This window comes from Wolffia australiana, chromosome 4 (assembly GCF_029677425.1).
Source record: "Wolffia australiana isolate 7733 chromosome 4, ASM2967742v1".
Taxonomy (NCBI): domain Eukaryota; kingdom Viridiplantae; phylum Streptophyta; class Magnoliopsida; order Alismatales; family Araceae; genus Wolffia; species Wolffia australiana.
This window is the reverse complement of record NC_135838.1, coordinates 20,732,469-20,753,936: the sequence shown is the minus strand read 5'-3', so window position 1 is coordinate 20,753,936 and position 21,468 is coordinate 20,732,469. Positions and strand designations below refer to the sequence as shown.

Sequence of the window (21,468 nt, the reverse complement as noted above, 5' to 3'; positions counted from 1 at the left end):
CAGACCTGGCCGATGTAAAGCAGATTGAATTGTGGATTTCTGCTGAGATTCATCTCTTCTGATCCGAATCGGCGATGTTGATTCCTCGCAGAAATCGGAAGTGGCGATTCTAGACGCGTCGATTTTAAAAAGCGGTTAAGTTGTCAGATCGGGTGCTCGTTGGAGAAGGCGATGTTAACGAGGGGGAGGAGAGCGAGCGTTGTCTTGCGCAGGGGGCTATCGTCGTCGGCGGTCGTCGCAGGGAAGAAATGGGACGCGGTGATCGTCGGTGGCGGCCACAACGGGCTGGCCGCGGCGGCTTATCTTGCGCGCGGCGGACTCGACGTCGCTGTTCTGGAAAAACGCCGCGTGGTCGGCGGCGCCGCCGTGACGGAGGAGATCGTTCCTGGCTTCCGATTCTCGCGATGCAGTTATCTCCAGAGCCTCCTCCGCCCCATTCTCATCAGGTTTGTCACGAATTCTCTTGTGTTTAGCCGGAAAATCGCCGTTTTCTCCAAGAATTGATGGTTTGCGCAATCGATTGCTCGGAAAAGGGAGCTCGAGCTCGGCCGCCATGGCCTGAAGCTCCTGAAGAGGAATCCGTCCTCCTTCACGCCATGTTTAGACGGTCGTTACCTCCTCCTCGGCCCGGACTCCGCTCTGAACCACTCGGAGATCTTCAAGTTCTCGGCCAAGGACGCATTGGCCTACCCGAGGTGCCTCGAGAAACTTGCTGCGCGAGAAATCTATTGAATTCTGCATCTGCTTGATCTTGTTGCTGTGGTGTTCAGGTACGAAGAACAGTTGGAGAAATTCTCGGTTTTCATGGATTCTCTCCTGGACAAGCCGACTCCAGAAATAATCCGCGATGATCCGTCGATCGCGTCGAGGATGAAGGATAAATTGCAGAAGTCCGCGTTCTGGTTCCGCTGTTTCAGGGAAGCTGTTCGTCTGGGCCAGAGAGATTCCGTGTGAGTGCCCCTTTCCGATGCTTGTCAATCAAAAATTCGATGAAGAAATGAGGAAATCTTCTTTCATTGTTTGGCTAGCACGCATATCCATGAAAATTGAATCTGGTGTTTGCACCCATTTTAGGGAATTTATGGAGCTGTTGGTCTCTCCTCCATCAAAAGTTCTGAACAAATGGTTCGAGGTACTGAAATGTATCCATTTCATTCATTTCTGGAGGCAAGATCGTCTGATATCTACATCGGCAATCTGTATCATGGATTACCAATGCAGATGGCCGACAAGCAATGCCATTTCATCATCTTCATCATCTTTCGGTTTCCTAGATTCATCATCCGGCCACCAAGAATGATGTAGTCTTCAAATGGTTTGAGGTACTTAATTGTATCCATTTCATTCATTTCTAGAGGCAATGGCGTATGATATCTGCATCGGTTCATCTGTTTCATGGATCACCAATGAAGATGGCCGACCAACAACGCCATTTCCTCATATTCATCATCTTTCGGTTTCCTAGATTCATCATCCGACCATCAAGAATGATGTAGTCTTCAAATGGTTCGAGGTACTTAATTGTATCCATTTCATTCATTTCTAGAGGCAATGGCATCTGATATCTGCATCGGTTCATCTGTATCATGGATCACCAATGAAGATGGCCGACCAACAATGCCATTTCCTCTTATTCATCATCTTTCGGTTTCCTAGATTCATCATCCGACCATCAAGAATGATGCAGTCTTCATCTTCCAAGCCACTTAAAGATGACCATGACAAACGGAGAGATGACGGTGATGACTTTGTGATTGTCCACTGATCCTAGCTCTGATTGACAATTTGAATACAGAAGTATCACTCATATGAACTAAGACCGCGAATACCTCACTGGAACGTCAAAGAGGATTCTCAGCTCACATTGGATGTTTGCCGCCTCCCCTCTCTTTGTCGTTGTTTGGCCCTTGTATCAAAGGCCCAAAATCGTTGCTCTAAATTGATGTAATTTGGAAGGATGGGAATTCCTTGAGTGTCCCTTGTGATGAGAAATGCCATGATTTGGATATGATAACGTCTCGGATGGGTTGAAAAGATCCTCTTGGTTATGTTCTTATCCTCATCTGGATTATGCTTGTTGGCAGGGTTATGAATATGAATAAATACAGTACACCCAAAGATTTTAGGTTTCGAATGTGTTCTCGTTGGGGCAGAAGGGAAGCACTCAGTCATAAGGTCCAGACGGCTCTTATAACATAAGACTTTTTATGGTGGCCAATTTATGAGATGCATAGCTGTTAGCAAGGCTTCTCCCCAGAGAAACGTGGGTACCTCCTGCTCAACAATATGCCCGATCTTTCTTTCTGCCACACTATTCTGCTGTGATTTATCGACACATGAAGCCTCATGAATAATTCCATGAGATTGAAAGTATGCTCTGACTGCTGCATTGAAGTAATCTCGGGCATTATCTATTCTAAACCTTTTTACCAGTACCCCATATTGTGTCTGCACCTGTACAATAAAATGTGTGATGATGTCAGTTATCTCTGACATGGGTTCTATAAGGTACCCCCATGTCAGTCATGTGCAGTCATCAACAATTATGAGAAACCATCTAGGCCCAGGTAATGATGGGATAGTGGATGGTCCCTAAATGTCACTATGCATTAGATCAAAGGGACAATCACTTCTCTCACTCTTCCTTTTAAACAAGGATCTTCTATGTTTAGCAAACTGACATGTGTCACAAACAAGTTTGGACAAGTCCACATTACTAGCAAAAACAGGGAACATTCTTCCCAAAATTTCAAAAGACGGATGTCCCAGACATGAGTGAAACAGTTAAACTTGTTCTATTTAGGGCAGATTGTCTTCTCCATTATGGCGTCCTCCATCCACCATCAGCACTGCAGCTGCACCATCTTCCATGCACAGTAAGCCATTCTTCTCCTTAATTTGTCCAGTCCTTTGGTTTAGCTTCTTGTCATATACAAAACAACCAGAAGAATCAAGAGTTAAGAGTAAGTGACAAATCTTTAACCAGTTTCTGAGGGGAGATTGACTGGGCTTTAAGCATAGGAACATGTAGGACATGTTTGAGAAGTCCTAGCTTTTCAACTTTAACAGTATCAATACCCACAACTGGGAGAATTTCCCCCCTTGCAGTTAGTACTCGGCGGTTGCCCACATGAGTAGAATACTCCATGATATGATCCAGCAGCAGGTACATGTTCAGAGGAAGGCCCAATCTGGGCCCATTACGCAATCACAGGCCCAACCCGCAGCATTTCCTATTTAAAGGTCTCTCTAGAGGCAGCCTAGGCAGGAATTCACACAGCGAAGGATCATCTTCTCTTCCTTCTCGTCATCGGTCGTGACCCTCTCTTCCGTGGTTCGTAGGTCTGCATCCTCCCAACCAGGCCGAGCCCTTGACTACTCTCCGGCGATCCTTCGCTAAGCTCCTCGTCATTCCCATTTCTCTCCTCTCCACCCCGGGAACTCCTCTACCTATCCTCCCTCTCTCTCTCTCTCTCTCTCTCTCTCTCTCTCTCTCTACTGTTCCTCTCCCTCCCTCGTGTTACTGCTACTTTGGAACAATCTCTGTTATTCCACTGAATTTTGGGCATTCCACTGAATTTTGGGCGTTTCACTTGGTCATCAATCCGTCCCCTACACGAGAACATATCACTCCACAAATTTATAAAAATAAGGCGTCATGTGATCTGTTGCCCCAGAATCAATGATCCACCTTGTAGTGTGTTATGAATTACCAACGCTAAAGAAAGTATAATGCTCACCGGTGCATGTCATTGACGTGTTTTCTGGACAAAATAAGGTTCTTCAATTTCTCCTGTTCCTCTTTGAGTGCATAGATATCTTGAGATGTCAGCTGATAGACATCATCCCCAGTGTTAGGTGACCGCCCACCTGTAGTTGTGTCTTTTGTGTTCACCACATGAGCTTGAGACTGTCTGGGTGATCTACCATGGAGATCCCAACAGGTCTCTCTCTTGTGCCCTTTCCTCTTGCAATATGTGCATACAATCGGCTCTTTGGCTTGCCATTTAGACTTTTCCTTCTGTTGTCAGACATTTCCTTCATGTGAATAATTCTTGGAGGGCTGCTTGTTAGTACCATTAGTGGTACTATCAGCTCATGAAAAGATCTATTAGACGAATGGAGTATGCGACATTCTTCTTCAAGGACAAGCTGTATATTCTGCTCCAGACTTGGAACTCTCTCTCTATTGAGAATTTGTCACCAGAAATGCTCATAGTCTGTATTAAGTCGCATAAGGAACTTATACAGTCAATCTTTCATAGTGTAATGTTGGCACGGGCAACCCGCTTCCACAACTGGCCAGATATGAAGCTCACACACGTACTAATTGCACAGTTTTGTTGCCTAGTTGGAGGAATGCTGCCTTGGTAACCAGCTCATATATATGCCAGTCATTATTTTTCTGCAAGCAGATCTTGTGTACCTTATCCCAGACTTGTTTTGCCATGGGAAGCAGCAAATACTTGGGAATCAGGTCCCCTCTCATACTGCCAAGGAGCCAAGTTTTTACAGTAGCATCCTCAGCTTTCCACCCTACATTGTGTGGATTAGTTGGCGTCATCTCTTCAGTCAAATGGTGTCCCAATCTTCTTCCCTCCAGAATCATTTCAACAAATTTAGTCCAGTGTAGTAAATTGTGTCTTGTGTATTTCATAGTCTCGGGTATCCCCTGGTTGATCCCAACTGATACTTACTTGCTCCTGCTGAGTAAGCTGGAGATCATTTGAATCAGTCTTCTCTAAAGCTATTGATCGTGTTACCCAGTCCTCCTCCACCCTGAGATAACCAACAATGGCACCACTTGCTCCCTCTTTTGCTTATACGTCACCTGTGAGGAGAGCAGACCTCTACCAACTGGTTCCGATATTGCAGCTTCACAGTAATCTGCAACACCCACACCGATGTCACCTTTCTTTCTCTTGACGATACACACTCTTCTTGACCGAAACACAACTTGATACTGTGTTGACTACACAACACCACTTTGGTGCTTTGCGGAAGTCATAGGGTACCTTAAGCGATACACGGCCTTGACACAGTCAAGACAACCGGGTGTACCTTCACCCAGACATGTGCTCTCCACTGATGGCGAGCTCTAATAACATATCGGCTTTGGATGAGAGAATCCCGGTGACACCTTGTAGTTTAAATGTAGTCGGCAGCTGGATACCTCCTCCTTATCCCAGAGGGCAATCTAAGTGACTAGAGCTTCCCTGGAAAGATCATCAGCCATTAGATGGTCATCCAACTATCTGACTGTGATTTTCGCAGGCCTGCCAAAGACCATTGAGTTGCTTCTGGGTCCTCAGTGCCAAGTCCAATCATCCGAGGGCCAAGAATTCATACACTATCTCTTCTGTCACCGGTGGCAAGTGCAAAGTAACCTTTCAATTTCATTCCACTACTCCTTTTCCATCCCTGTCTGCTTGATATCCATGAATTGATGCTTGATATTGTCCACCAGTGTCTCGATTTGGATCTTGAAGTCATCCCAGCCTGCAGAAGGTACCTGTCGGTGTTCCATAGATACTGTCATAATGCTTCATTTTCTTGATTGGCCATGGTGACATCAATGCAATCTTCCTTTGACGCCTGTTGCACTTGGAAAAACCTTTCCATCTCTCTCTCTCAACCTTCAACATCCTTGTCTCTAAATTTTTAGTGCCTCCATCTTATTTCTAGCTTGTAGTATGTACGGGCTAATCCGATCCTCGGCACACACCTCATCATTCGTTGCTACCTCAGCCGGTTCCCTGCCCTTGTCCTTCTGTTGGTGTCTTGGAAACTCATAATCAGGTCTGCATTCTGCTGAAGTGCTCCATAGATTTCATGTCTTAGCAACATCTGCCATTAGTTTGCCATTGTCTTCTGAGTCTTCGGGGATTAGCTTCATCTCTTCCACTATCCTCCTCTTTGTTGTCTTAATCTTACCCAATTGGTCCTCTCATCCAGTCTATCTTTGTTAGAACACCGGTATATCTAACAATATAGACAGTAATCCTCGGGGATTCCTCGATTGATGAGTATGGATCCAAGAGTTCCAGAGAAAGACAAACAACATATGAAATCAAGTCTTGAGAGGTGGCGGCATAGAAATCAAAGATCACACGAAAAGAAGTAGAGTTTGATCCTTGTGGTAGGGTGGACGGCTGCCAACCTGATCGGACGACGACACTGCTCCGAGGAGAATCTCCAGAGAGGGCTTCTGCAACTGATTACCTCCCCTCGGCCTTCCTTCCTCCTTATTTATAGCAATCTTGAAACTCCTTGTGATGCTCCTTTCCCACCATAATTCAAATTCTCCCACGTGTGGGGTTATCAGCTCTTCTCCTCTTTGTTTGATAGGTTCTTAGTAGATGTTTATCATGCTTCTACTTCTTTCAGTTTTTTAATCCATGTGATATTGAATATATTGAGAAGCATCTTGTTTTGAGAAGATTGGCATGCTGAATAAACCTCTCAATCCATATTGAGCTTGATCTTCTTTTGACAGGGAACTGATCCACTGTTCTTTCTCTCAATCTATATTGAATTAAATTCAAACTCATTAGTTTCCTCTTTAAGTTATCAATAAATTCTCTATTAGCACATTCTTTGAAACTGAAATGGCATTTCACAAAGGGTTATAGAAGCTACTTTTATGCCACTTTTAGGGGTAATAAACATGAAACCAAATTAGAAATGACTTTATCTCATCTAACACATCTCCGTGATGAAACATAGACCCATTCATCTTATAAGTGGGGAGGTTTCTTTGTGTTACCTTTATGGGAAACCTTAAATGATTGAGCTCCTAGAGATGGCACTTAAATCAAAGTTCTGTTAATGTATATTTTGAAATATTATTTTAGTCATTCTTCAAAAAATATTTACTTTTTTTATTTCCATCTACAGAGTGATGTTTTGAAGGCCTCACTTGCTACAGATGCTGTTATTGGCTCAATGGTAAATCTTACCTTCGCGTGAAGATGGTCAAACATTATTTAATTTGGTTTTCTAAGTGTACGCTATATGAAACAAAATGCATCTTTGCATACAGAAACCCCACACATTCTTTCTAGGTTACTTATTGTCATACTATTTAATTTATAATGTTTTACTCTTTTGATAAATGCAAGGCACCAAAACAATTACGGCTCCCCTTTTCAGTTTTCATCAAACATGGGTTTACCACTCAGTTTAAGATGGTGACTTTTTAAAGAAACTGTTTTCATGCCTCTAATTTATTTTCTATAAAGGAGAAAGTACAACATTGTTGATATTAAGTATCATTATATGTATATCAGCCTGGATCCATTGTGCCATCTTCTCATCTTTTTTTTCAATGCTGTATATCAAATATATATGGTCCTCCAAAATATTTCTTAGAGGATGAATAGTTTTCCAATGTTTTTCATTGTATCAGATCTCTAAGGGAATGACAGGCCCTGGGCATGCCGTTTTCCAATCATATTCCCTATGCTGTCTTGACCTCTCAACACAACTGTTAGTTTGGCACCAGCAAATCTCTCCTCTCTCTCTCTCTCTCTCTCTCTCTCTCTCTCTCCTGGCGCTGCCTGAAGATAGGAATTCAGAAACAGATGGGCGGAAAAGCACTTTCACTAACCCAGCTGCTGGTTTAAATACCAGCTTACAGATTAACGGGCCAAGGCTCATTAGCCTTAAGCCACTTATTCCCTTGTGGGGATAAATGTCTCAGGCTTCTGAGAGGGCCACTTACATTGGAGCGATGACAGGAGACTGACCTCGTCATCATCAGAGATGGAGTCCAGGGTGACGCAATCAGTAAATGGCTCTCCCCATGCCTAGAAGAACGGTCCTGCCCTAGCAGCATCAGGCGAAGGCCTGATGCTGTTGTATGCTGCTGCTAGAATGAATGTCAGGGTTCACAGCTTCTTAGGGACCAGAGGGAGATGGTGTTCCATGGCATTGGTGAGGCCTTCAATGACACATCATCCGCGGTCATTGAGGAGGAGTGCTTGGACTTGGTTTCCATCGCTATCATGGCAGAAGGTGAGGCAAATGGCTCTGATACCAAGGATAGGTTATCGTGGAGAATCGTATCGGAATCTCCTGGTAACCCTTGAACTTTGATAATGCAATCCAATATATTTGTTCACTGTTCCAACATACAAAGAGAGAGGAAGAGAGAATGAGAGATGCTTTGGTGGGTGGGGGGGGGAGAAAAGAAGGGAAATGACATGGGGATGGCGAAGGATCGCCAATGTAGTGGTCATTGCTTGGCAAGGAGACGTTATCAGACCTGCGAGCACAAGGAGAGGACATTATAACCAAGCATGAAAGAGGAGAGACAACAAATAAATTCCTTCCCTAGCCTCCGTCAAGGCAGGGTTTAAGTAGCCCTGGTAGTGGGCTTGGCTGACGTGCCCAGAGTGTGTTTCTGCCTGGGTTTCTTCCTCTTGTAAACCTGTATTCAAATCATACAAATAAACCAATTTTGTGTCGCATTATCCAGATGAATGGAGATCAACTGCATCTTGTCATAGCAGGCCATCTGATGCATGCGAAAAAATTGCCACGCACAGTTAATCTGATCGTTGGCATTAGCTCCATTAAAACTGCTAAGTCTCCTCTTTTGAATCGGTGGTTGTTTTCTGACATCGTATAATGTGGTGGCGTGTGTGGTTGGCCCGGAACTGGTCTGGCAACTCCTTCGACTTCTCAAGGTGGACTGTTGGACGGTTGAATGACATTCAGACTTAAATTGATGGAGACGATTTGCTCCATCAACTTGTCAAGAAAACTTGGTGTTCTTCTTTCAAATTCCAAGTCGGGTTGGTTACCTTATGGATCTTGATCCTATCTTCTCCTAGGTCAAGAATCTTCTGGCTCTGTGATACGAGCCAAATTCGGAAATATAAACGAAAGAGGCAAGCGGCAAGGCCCATTGAGAATCCTTGCTAAAATTAGAGTTTGCGGCACTATAAATAAGAGGGGAACACCCTCTAGAATGACAATTTTGAAGAAGTATTGGAGCAGCAGGCAACCAAGGAGATCCTCCTCGGTTGAAGAGAAAGGGGTACCAATCCGGCCTTCTTCGACTCGACGGCCAGCTGATCCAGCCATCGTGGACTATCTTCGTTTCTTCCTAAGTGTCTTCCATTTCTTATTTCCGTTGTCTACTCGTTGGAGTGACTTGAACTGAATTATCAAATCAGCCGAAGGAGTTATTGTTTTCTCTATTTCTCATCGAAGACTATTGACAATTGGGTAACTCGGTAGTATCGTAACACTCTGATACCAGTGATATGAACCAGATAATTCTTAATGATGAAAGTGAGATTCAAGTATTCAAAAAGAGTAATTCCACCCAAGATCAATGTTTTGGAGAAGCACTACAATTCGAAGAACAAGATCAAGAAGGGATCCAAGAATGGAAAAGAACCAAAACGCTGCAATATCGGCGATGTTTTCTTATGGATTGGAGGATCTCTGCCTTCCTCTGGAGACTCCTCTCTTATTTTTAATGTTTCCTCCTTGGTCTAAGCTCCTGTTTCGTGGGCGTCGTGAATTCGTGCCGCACGTGCCTCGCTTCTAACCCTCTTCTTTGCCTTCTTAAGTTTGTGATAGGGAGGCTCATATCATTCTCATATCCAGGCTCACGTGATCCTTCCTCATTGGACTTCCTTAGCTGAACAGATTGTTGATCTGTTTACAAAGGCTTTACAAAATGCTTTTGTGAATCTCTTTAGTGGCAATGTTGGTGAACACGATATTTATCATCCAACTTGAGGGGGGCTGTTAATTCGTACTATTTGAATATGGGCCTGGGTCTGTTGGGCACATTTCTCTACTTCTTTCACATATCTTTCTCCCATTGTGTATGTCATATGTATGGACTTCCCGGTCTTTTCTTAGCAAAATAATATTGTCCTACTTTATAATCTAGAATATTTTTCCCTGAATCTCAACTCCCCTTTAAGCAGAATGATCAGGAATAACATAAAGCGAATTATTATACTTGATGATGTTAATCCACTGATAAAACAAAATGAAGATGCATACTTTCTCATTATACCATTCTTACGAGCATTGATTAAATTAATTTTCAGGCAAGTGTTAACACTCCCGGAACTGGTTATGTCCTGCTACATCATGTAATGGGCGAATCGGGTGGTGATCGAGGAGTTTGGTCGTATGTTTCTTACCTGTTATCTTGATTTTAAGATTTGAATTTGAATTTTTTTGTTTCTCTGGGGCTTTCATGTTCCTTTGATTTATTCATATGCTGCATGTATAGTTACGACAGTGTGACCACTAACAGAAATATTTTGAATTTTCTTCATCAATATGACTTTGTAAGGGGTTTCTTGCCAGTTCGAATTGAAATCTGAATTTTTAAGGTATGTGGAAGGTGGGATGGGATCCGTTTCATTGGCTTTAGCTAGTGCGGCTAGAGAAGCTGGTGCTGTCATTTTAACAAACACTGAGGTATTTTATCTTGTTTCAAACAGAGAAAAACTTTACATTTCTTGCATTTTTTTATTTCCTAAATAATGTAAATCAAACAAGTTTGGGACATCGATAATGGGACAGAATGAAAGTGTTGATTGCAACGCTCTTGTCTTACTCAGTGGAATGCTTGATGACTATTCTTTCATGATTTTGAAATGATTGGCTCTTTATCTGGATTATAAAATGTTCGTAATGGCGTGAGTCATTTTAAAATTTACAGATTTGGTATCAATTGACTTGATGCTTAAATTTCAGCTGAATATTGTGGACCTACTACTATAGTTATTAATGTGGATCATACATATGGTGTTTTTATATACCATGACATATCCTTGATTCATGAATGAAACAGTTCTTTGGATTGTAGGGAATATCTATACAAAGCCTTTTTGTTGAAGTGTGATGTATTTTAATTTTACTTTATCACCTTAACATTTTAAACTTACACATATGGCATTTACTTAGGTTTCTCAATTGATGGTGGACCATAGCAGTGTAGTATCTGGGGTGAGTATTTATTGAATCAGGTTTTATTGATTTAAAAATCTTCAGCACTTTAAAGACTTCTGATTGCCAATCTGCTTCCCAGGTGCTTTTGGCTGACGGAACAGAAGTGAATGCTTCATGTGTTTTGTCAAATGCCACACCTTACCGGACTTTTGTGGTAATTATTATCATCAAGTTTTCACAGTATACCAAGGAAACTTTGCGATTGAACGCTTTACTGAGATAATTAAAAGTTGGGGAAAAATGCTGAAATTTTTATTAAGAGTTTATGGTTTTCATCTTGTGCAGGAATTTGTTCCAGAAACTATTCTTCCTGAAGACTTTATACATGACATTAAAAGATCTGATTATAGCTCTGTAAGAACCTATAGTTTGTTGTTTTTTATTAAAAATATCATTTGGAATGTGCCGAAATGAAAAACAATTAAGTAATTCTCATGCGCACATATTTGTTTCAATGGAAATGAAAATTCCCTTAGAAAACATTACCTTTTCCTGTAAGATTTCGATCAGAGCCCATTTTGAAGGGGGACTAAAGTGTAGCGGTTGCCTAATAACCCAAACTCAAGTATTTAATTAAAGAAACCAAGTACAGAATGATGGAAATCAGCAGATGCGGATCCATCAAATCTGATCCCGTTCATGGGATTTCCTGCTGAATAAGAACTTTTGAATTCTTGTCTGATGCCATCACATGTTGAGTTCATGAAAGCACCACCCCAACAAACCCAGTGGACAGGAGCCCACCTTGCCCTTTGTTACAACCCCCAAATAGACGAGTAATATTGGTATAGCTTGAAACACCAACTTCGAAGTTAGTTCGGATTGAAACTCAAACAAAGACCCACAACAGCGTTTGTAGAAGATAAGATAAAAGGAAACAACCACGATCGCACTGAATCGGTCGATCGTTTCTTGAAGGAGTGGGAGGATCTCCCAAGCCAGCTGTGGAGTGCCGCAGCTCCCACCAGGAAGTCTCTTCATATCCCTTCCCGTCTCCTTCTCTTTTGTTTATGAATCACACTTGCATCTCTTCCTCTTCCCTGCGCTGCTCCGCACGTGCAAGTCAGAGGCGTTTCTTCCTTCGCACGTACGTGCGTGGAAGAGTTGGAAGAGTTGTATCACCCTTCTCGTAAGAGTAAGCTAATAAAATAATACATAGTGAGTCTCGTCCTAAGAAATATTTTTCCCTTCTCAGGCCCTGCTTGACCATGCAGATATCCACTCGTGCAGGTGAAGGCAGTGCCTACCTACTTTACGCCATCCACCCATCCCTAGTCTCCTGGTGATCTCTACTCTTGATATGATCCCGATTCAAGATCGAATCGATTTCATGCTGTAACTAGAGTTGTATGAGGCAGATGAGAGGGAGAGATGGAGAGAGGTTCCCAGGGAGGAAGGGAAGAACGGGAATGGTCAGGAAAAGGCCGAGCAGAGGGGGTTGGGATCGGCTGAGGATGAGCTGCCTCAAGACGCCGTGATGTAGAGATGATCACGAGGAGGGGGATTGTAGAGGGAGGTGGAGCATGGATATAAGAAGAAAAGAGAGGAGGGAAACCAACAGTCACTTAAGGAACAACTTCCAGTCTTCCCTCGTAGAAGGAGGGCTGCGCTATTTAAAGGAAACATGGGAGGAGAGGGGCCTAGATGCCCTTAATGGTCAAAGGACGAGAATGCCGCCAACAAGGGCCAGAAATCCTATCAACTCTGCCTTCTATCGCTCTTCTCCCCCACTCTGTTCCTTCCCTTTTTACCTGTGACTGAGAACTCTTTGAAAACAATATTACTTGAGGAAATATTTGACTTTGGGCATTCAAATATGATAGAAGTAAACTATCGATCGTCTCCTGGGGAGGAAGAATCACTGTAATTCGTGGGAAAGAATAATGAAACTTTCCACAAAGAGAGTCCTGAACAAATCACAATGAGAAGGGAAAGAATAAGCAAGAACAAATGGAAGTTGGAGAAGCCTGATGCTGACTCTCCCTTCCCGCTGGCCATGGGATTGCTCCACAGATAGCCTTGGTCACTCTCGAACTTTCCCAAAGAGCGAACCAGTTTCTTGAATGCTTTGTGCTTCAAATGCTCCTGCCCAGCTCTTATTTATAGGCTCACAGTTGGGGCCCCTTTGTGCACGCGTGCTGCTGCCAGTGTGGTATGACGTCTTCTTCCTTTGTTTGGTTCGACTAAAGAACCTTTCAAAATATAACTCTGATCAGGGTAGTATCATCTTCAAAATCTGCATTTCTTTCATCTGTTGAGTATTTTTATTAACTTTGATAATTGATTTTTTTAATCCTTGAGTTAACTTCAGGCCTATAAGTATTTCATTCTCCTTCCCATGAGAATTTTCTGGGTGTCACATCAGATTTCACATACTTACCTAGCAATGAAAAGTTTCAGTCTTATTCTGTCATCTTGATGTGCGTGTGGTCAATTTCCCATGCTTTGAAACATGCAAAATTTTTAAGCAAGATTGTCTTTAGACTAGTGATAATTCTGTATTCTGGTCAAGTTTTCCCAGAATTTTAAATTTCTGCTGTAAGGCAAAATGCATATTCCACTAGAATCTCCCCGATTTACCATTGATTAATTCTCTTTTGGAACAGGGAACAACAAAAATTAACCTTGCCGTGGATAAGTTGCCTCTCTTTCAGAGTTGTCAATCTACTCTTTCACAGCCTGGTCCAGAGCATGTTGGAACCATTCATATAGGATCAGAAAGGTGTGAAATCATCATGCATATTCTCCATTTTTAAGTGGTTTTTGTTAATTTATTAGTACGATGATAATGTCGCTTTGAATTCCATGAATATGTAACAAACTTCTCCAATTGCTGGAAAAAATGTCCCAATGAGAATGGTACTAAAAGAGAGAAGAGAAGTAGACTCATAGTCCATGTAAATCAAGACACAGAACAAGTCGCCTCTAGCTAGAGCCTCAATATCATAGGCATTGAGCTTGATACATAGAAACCCCATGCAAGGGCTGGGAAGCGCTCTCATGACCACATCCAAAAGCTGAATTACTGAAGAGATAGCGATCAGGAGATGACTTCATAAACTTCTTTTGAAAGAACTTCCTGAGCCTATCACCATGTGGAAAAAATTCCCATTGAGGAAAGTTCATTGTGAATGCTGCATATACGAAAAAAGGAGAAGACAGAGAGAAGTGGAGATGTGGACCTATGTCCATGTACAACAATTAATCAACGAGTACCCCTTTAAGATGATTGTGATCAATCTGTAATGGTATGGGAATGGGAGGAGAGGGAGACAGGAGAGGAGAGAGAAAGAGAGTATACAAGACAAACTATCTAGCTAAGTACTTAGTACATGACTTCTTCCTGCCCCCTCCAATGCTTACCATTAGTATTTAAAGACTCATCTTACCCCCTCAAATGACCTAACTACTCCAAGTTCTATCACATTATCTCTAAGAAACCTTGATTTGAATAGCTTGTGATGACAAATATCTCTGGCAGCAGTCTGCTACGATCCCCATCCTATTTAGGGTTAGTTCAGTCAAGTTAGCCCTCCAGGAGCATTTTGGTAATTTGGCCCCTATGTATTTCCTTTAAATAGGGATCCCCTCCCTTCAGGAAGACAGCCACAGATAATGAAGCTAGAGTTATTTGTCTCTCATCTCGATGTCTAAGTCCCCTCTCTTCTTCTGCAATCCCCATTCCTCGTGATCGCCTCTACCTCACCATGTCTTCGGGCGGCTCATCCCTGGTCGGTCCCTGCCTCCTCCGTTTGACCTCTCCTCTGATCATTCTTGTTCTACTCTGCAACCCCGGGAACATCTAAACAGTTCTTGTCGAGCCCCCTTCTTCTATACGATCCTACATCAAAGATCGTATCAATTGGTACCAGAGCTACTTCCCAGATCTCTTCTCGCCTCTTTTTTTTCCCCTGTCATATTGATATGATCCTGGATCCGGAAGGAAGGGGAAAATCAATATTACATTGGTCGATTCAAATCTCAATTTCAAGACATCTTGAATCAATCGCTGAATGCCCATAATATCCAATGCTGAAACAGTCCTAGGCATACAAAATCAGACCTCAACGAGATGAACTCAGTGGAAGATGGAAGAGAAGATAGATGTCAAACTCAGGGGAGAGTCCATGGCGTTCCTCCTCCTCTGAATGCCATGAGCTCTCCTCTGATTTTTAAATTACCAAGAAACAGTTCGAGGGCAGTCATGTCAATGATTTAGGCCTTGTTTGCCGTATGTTATTATTCCAATTACCTGAGTGGTACGGTGATTTGAAATATTGGAATAGACAAATGCATGTTAAATTCAATTAGAATAGTGTTAAATTATCAGAAACTGAATTTCCAAAAGATTGGTAAATGGATTTTAGTAAGATAAAAGTTATTTTTCCTTTCTGTCTAAACATTGGCAAAAATCTAAAGCTTGATCCCATCATAGTGATACAATGAGGAGAATAATGAAAAGAGACATTTTTTTTTTGTTTTTTGATAGTCTGTGATAGAGACTTGTTCTTGATTTATTCTTTTACTGAGTGGGCCCATGAGTTTATTGATTGGCTGATTATTTTTTCGTATGTTTATTTTAAGTATGGAGGATATTGATGAGGCCTGCAGAGACGCTTTGAAGGGGGTACCATCTATGAGGCCCATTATAGAGATGACTATTCCGTCAGTCTTGGACAAGACCATTTCCCCACCTGGTTGGGAAAGACATTTATCTTTTGTGTAATTCATTTTATGCATGCTCACTTCTGTGAATCCAGTACGTAGCATATTTTTCAATGACTAACCTTCCATTTCTTATGTAATCAAAATACTCTAATCAGTTTAGGAACGCGATTAATTTGAATTATTTTGAATATAAATTCAGCTGCAAAATGAGGAATGGGTATACAAAATGGCCTTCCAGATTTTTTCTATTGTCAAATCCTGCATTATGAGGAATGGGTATACTGAAAAATCATAAATAAGAAACTTATTCTGCTTGATATTTGGTGCACCGTATAAGATCATTGGGTCCATCTTTTCATGTATTTTTTTCCAATATTTTAACATATTTTTCTTGAACTTGGATGATGTTTCTCATGTCTCAGGAAAGCATGTCATTAATTTATTTGTCCAATATACTCCCTACCAGCTTGCAGAGGGTAGCTGGGAAGAGTTATCCATCAGGGTCAGTGATCTCTTTTTGTCTGGACTTGGCTCTTTCTTGGACTGAATTTTTAAGTATTTTCTAATGCAACCGCGATATGACATTTCAATCAGGAATCATTTGCCAAAAGATGCTTCTCCATGATCGATGAATATGCCCCTGGATTCAGCTCTTCAATAATCGGGTATGAGATGCTGACTCCGCCTGATCTTGAAAGGGAGTTTGGTCTCACAGGTAAAGCACTCATGGAATCAAATTATTTCTTTCTAGAAGTTTCATCTATACCTGAATCTCCCATTTCCATCAAAATTTGTAGGAGGAAACATCTTTCATGGGGCCATGGGCTTGGACTCTATGTTTCTAATGCGCCCGGTCAAAGGATGGTGCATCAGACTTCTCTGAATAGAGATATTTAACTACTATTTAAGTTTCTAATTGGAATTTTGAAAATGTGGCAGGTCAGATTACAGAACACCATTGAAGGGCCTCTATCTTTGCGGGAGTGGGACTCACCCAGGAGGCGGCGTAATGGGGGCTCCTGGCCGCAATGCTGCGCACATTGTCCTCCAGGACTGGAAGAAATCGTCTTTGAAGTGACAATCTGATCTTCCTGTGAAAATCTAATTTCAATTACTGCATGTTTCTACCTTTTAAGGAAACTAATGAAGTATTTAAATCATGGACTGGTTAATATAAAAAGGCCGTGTCGAATAATAAGTTGGGGTGAGTGTCTACATAATCATGAGGGTGTAGAAGAGGGGGGGCATGAATCATACGGTATCATGTATGAGTAGAGACAGGAGGATAGGATTAGGTTAGTATCAGTGATAGACTGAAGAGGACTAAGTTAATCTCTGTCTCTCTCTCTGTCTCTCTTTGTCTCTCTCTCAATCAGTCTCTCTCTCTCTGTACCTCTCTCTCTCTCTCTCTCTCTCCCCCTCTCTCTTACTCAGTCTCTCTTTCTCTCTTCTATCCCTCAGTCTCTCTCTATTGGTGTCGCTCTCTCTCTCTCCTCTATCTCTCAGTCTCTCTCTCTATTGGTGTAGCGTTCCCTCTCTCTCCTCTATCTCTCGGTCACTCTCTCTATTGGTGTCGCTTTCCCTCTCTTGGTCTCTATTTCTCTCCTCTATTTCTTGGTCTCTCTCTCTCTATTGGTGTCCCTCTCTCTCGGTCTCTCTTTCTCTCCTCTCTTTCTTGGTCTCTCTCTCTCTCTCTATTGGTGTCCCTCTCTTGGTCTCTCTTTCTCTCCTCTATTTCTTGGTCTCTCTCTCTCTATTGGTGTCCCTCTCTCTCTTGGTCTCTCTTTCTCTTCTCTATCTCTCGGTCTCTCTCTCTCCTGGTCTCTCTTTCTCTCCTCTATCTCTCGGTCTCTCTCTCTATTGGTGTCCCTCTCTCTCTCTTGCTCTCTCTTTCTCTCCTCTATCTCTCAGTCTCTCTCCCTCGTCTTTATCTAAATCTCTCTTTCTCTCACTCCCTATGTCTCTCTCTCATTGCTCTCTTTCTCTCGGTCCCTCTCCCTCCACCTTATCTCTCTCTTTCGTAATTTAAAAATCCATTACTTCTGTCATCCATCACCACCGTCCCATCATGTCATCTATCTGAGACCCTCCATCACTGTCACACCCTTCTAAAACATCATCAGTCAACATTATTTCATCTATCATGCCTCTGTCACCATGAAAAATGACATGACGAAGTACATTTGCTGTTCCCTAATCTTGATTTATTAAAAAGGTGTAAAAAGTATGAATTTGGTACTCACCATGTCAGTACCTAAATCTCCTGAGTTTTCAAAAAAATCTATTCAAGAATTTAAAGATAGATATATCGTATCAAGACTCATTTTTACCTTGGAACAAACATTGTCCTATGGTTGTCCAAGAAAGACAATTTGCATAATTTACCCATATTATAACTTCAGTTGTATATGAGGGGACTTGTTTCTCTCAAATCCTATGGATAAATAAGTGATCTCAGCAGCATAAATCATCTTGGAGAATATTCCTTTATTGTTTGAATATAATGTGCCAACAATATTTAATTGAAATAGTACTTGAAACAATAAATTTTCCATTTTTATTTTTTATTTTTCAAATACTAAATAAAAAATGTGAAATCACAATGAACTACACTCATCTTTAAGAAGTCATTAACATGTGACCACGCCGAATATATAATTTGACTAGAAATATGTTGAGGGAAATAATAATGACCATCAGGTAGTTAATATGTGTATTTTTTTAACTTTATTAAATTTGGATTATTCATATATTTCATCTAGTATAAGCATCCAAGTTATTTGAGGTGATGTACAGAATCCAATTGATGCACATTGCTCATCTTTGTGAACCATTTAAGGATTTTAATGACTACTAAAATAGAAATATGGTATAAAAATATTATTTTTAATAAATGTTTATTCCTTCTACCAACATATTTCCTTTTCTGTTTTTTTATGCACATGTTTCTAAAATCATCTGTATGACGATGCATTTAAAAACCTCTTGCAGGCAGTAACATCAAGTTCCATCTTTCAACTAATTTTTCACCTCAGCCCTAAGTCAATCCGTTTTCAAAATTAGAGTATTGTGGTTTGAATTTTTAAAAATAGTTTAGCTTAAATTAATTAAATTTATATTACCCAAATCATCCAACAAAATCAAATTTACATCCAAGCAAGTAGAGATTGTCGCATTTAATTTTATGATTTTTTAGTTGTATTTGAAACTTTTTTTAGTAAAAAGTGCATCAACGATTGATTAAGAAAATCAAGCGAAGTAAAACCAAGAAAAACTAAACACTAAAGGTCCTTCAATGGCAAGAAATCTTAAGATGTTGAAATGATGAAAATGCAGAAAATGAGGCTTAATTTAATAATCTAATTGGTTTCCTAGATATATTCATACTTGAAATTTATCTTGCTTTATATGATGAACCATTTTTCCTAGATATATTCATACTTGAAATTCAAAAATGGTTCATCTTTAATTTAATAAATTAAAGATGAACCATTTTTGAATTTTTTATCTTGCTTTATATGATGAACTCCAAATGGTAGAGATTTTAGTTCTGGCAGAAATATTTAATATTTAATCAACTCAAATAATTTTGAAATCATTATATTTGTTCAGATATCAGTTTTCTAATGAGTACACATACATGCATTGTCATGATACAGACTTTATATGTGCTCCAATATAGTCAGAGTCTATCAGAAAGTGAGGAAGAAAATGTGAGGGTTATTCACACATGTATAAATAAATCTGTCCATCCCATCAAAAACATACATACCACATATCTGGTTAACTTTAGCTCTTAGGGTGAAGTGGCCCTGAAACTCTCTGTCACATCTAGAATGGTAACCTTAATCCAGGTTCACTCAGCCTGAACTGAATCAACCCAGCCAATTCATGCCCATTGTTCCAACCCATCAGCCCACTTCCATGTTCCACTTTTCCCTCTTAATGTTCCGTTCCCACAACCCATGGTTCCGGCTTTCTAAACCTGGAAATTATTAAGGCATTCATCAAAGGTCTTGCATGCCTCACACAATCCAAATATTCCTCAGACATGGCATCCTATCCTGAAATTTCAACTTTGGAAACTAGAGAGAAGCTTTTAAATCATGGGAAGTGAAAAGAAGAGCCAAGACTAAAAGGGCACATAGCATCCTAGAAACAAATAACAGTAATAAATTTTAAATAAACAAGGGAAAATTCTCTAAAGTTCCCTTGAATTTTTTAGTTTCATGGATTCAAGTACCATTTTAAGATCATGATTATTTCTTTCTAATTCATATTTTCCTATTATTGTATAAATATTTGTGTATTCTATATTGTATTCATGATATGTTTCTCATAAACTAATAATAATTTTATTTTATATTACTACAAATATTTTTGTTCATAATTATTAAATTAATGTTTTTCATGATTAATATAAATTCTCTTTCCATTTTTTGGCCTTGTTTCACTAGATTTTATAAGTGAACTGTTTCATGATACTTTAGGTTTTACCCCTCCTCTTTTATTGGGGTTCGTCCAAAGAATGTCAAAGTAGATACTTGGGGGGTTACTTGGAACCTTCCAGGTGCCCCTAGAAGAGATATCAGTCCTGCGAGCTTTCTCCCACTTCAAACTCAAATGAATAAAACAAATTATCTAATATTGGGCTAACCTCATTGATTGAAATCCAACATGCAAGTACATTCCCCTTTCAGCTTTTTTCAAATTCATTGATATGGGACTAAGATACTGGTCCATGGAGAAATTATTCTTACTCTCTTCGCGAAAATAATTATTACTGGTGTTCATAACAGAAATTTCATTCTAATAGAAATTTCATTTAATGTCATATGTGTTTCATCATATTAATGCTTAAGAATTCATCATCTTCCAATCCTTGAGAAAGTATTCAATCAGTTGCATTTTAATGCATTATTTATAAATATAATTAACTAATTAATAAACCCGTGACTAGGGTTTTTTATGATTATTAATAAATTAAATTACTTACCCATGACTAGGATTATTAATTAATTAAATTAATGCTCTTGTTATTTTTCAAAATTATAATATTTTTTTATTAAATTAACGATGCTTGAATTTATTTTTCTATTATTATGAGTCTACCTATGGAAGTGACATGTTGACTGGACATTATGTTCCTTATCGCACTTCCATGATTGAGATAGGTCACCACATCATCAATGAGAATGTGAATGACTCAAGCGTATGAGCTGACTACGAATCTGGACATGTGGGCTGTCAAAAAAAAATTAAATTAAATTACTGATTCCCCACCTAATAATATTTATATGACAATTAGCTTTAAGCTTTAAGGTAGCAACTTAGAAATCTATTGATTAAAAGCTTTCCCATGTTCAAATATGATTTCTTAATCTAGATATACTTGTTGTGAATTTGGATATCTAAGTATGACCTTTCCTTGGGCCATATTCATTAAATTACTCATATTTGCATGTTATCAAGCTTAAAATGATTAAATCTATTTTTAGAACAAATTCTGAAATTTCTGCATTTTTTAGGATTTTTCTAACAAGATATTCTAAAAGAATATAACTTTTGAAACAGAATATGATTTTTCTGGAATTTTTTGATGATAATTTTGGAAAGATATGATTTTTCTGAGTCAAAATATATATTTATGCGTATTTTTTGGGCTTTGATTTTATTTAATATGAAATTTTAAATATTCTGGTTTTTTTATGGCATAGGGTGACGTGGCGCGCCGATGTGCCGCCACGTCAGCATCTAGAAAGATATTTTTTCTTTGTTTTTTGTCTTTTTGTCATGTACATGTGGCATGGA

The 21,468-nt window shown here is 40.1% G+C and overlaps 1 protein-coding gene across 1 annotated transcript; it reads left to right on the top strand.

Moving 5' to 3' along the window:
* The first annotated feature begins 29 nt into the window (after positions 1 to 29).
* On the top strand, positions 30 to 16,837 carry LOC144702321 (FAD/NAD(P)-binding oxidoreductase family protein). The gene is made up of 16 exons (XM_078574328.1): positions 30 to 446; positions 534 to 695; positions 771 to 950; positions 1,075 to 1,132; positions 6,898 to 6,948; positions 10,077 to 10,159; positions 10,368 to 10,455; positions 10,945 to 10,986; positions 11,069 to 11,143; positions 11,275 to 11,343; positions 13,596 to 13,711; positions 15,574 to 15,686; positions 16,080 to 16,159; positions 16,252 to 16,372; positions 16,455 to 16,521; positions 16,597 to 16,837. Exons 1-16 carry the CDS (start codon positions 172 to 174, stop codon positions 16,733 to 16,735), a joined length of 1,719 nt encoding a protein of 572 aa, XP_078430454.1. The 5' UTR covers positions 30 to 171; the 3' UTR covers positions 16,736 to 16,837.
* Positions 16,838 to 21,468: the final 4,631 nt, after the last annotated feature.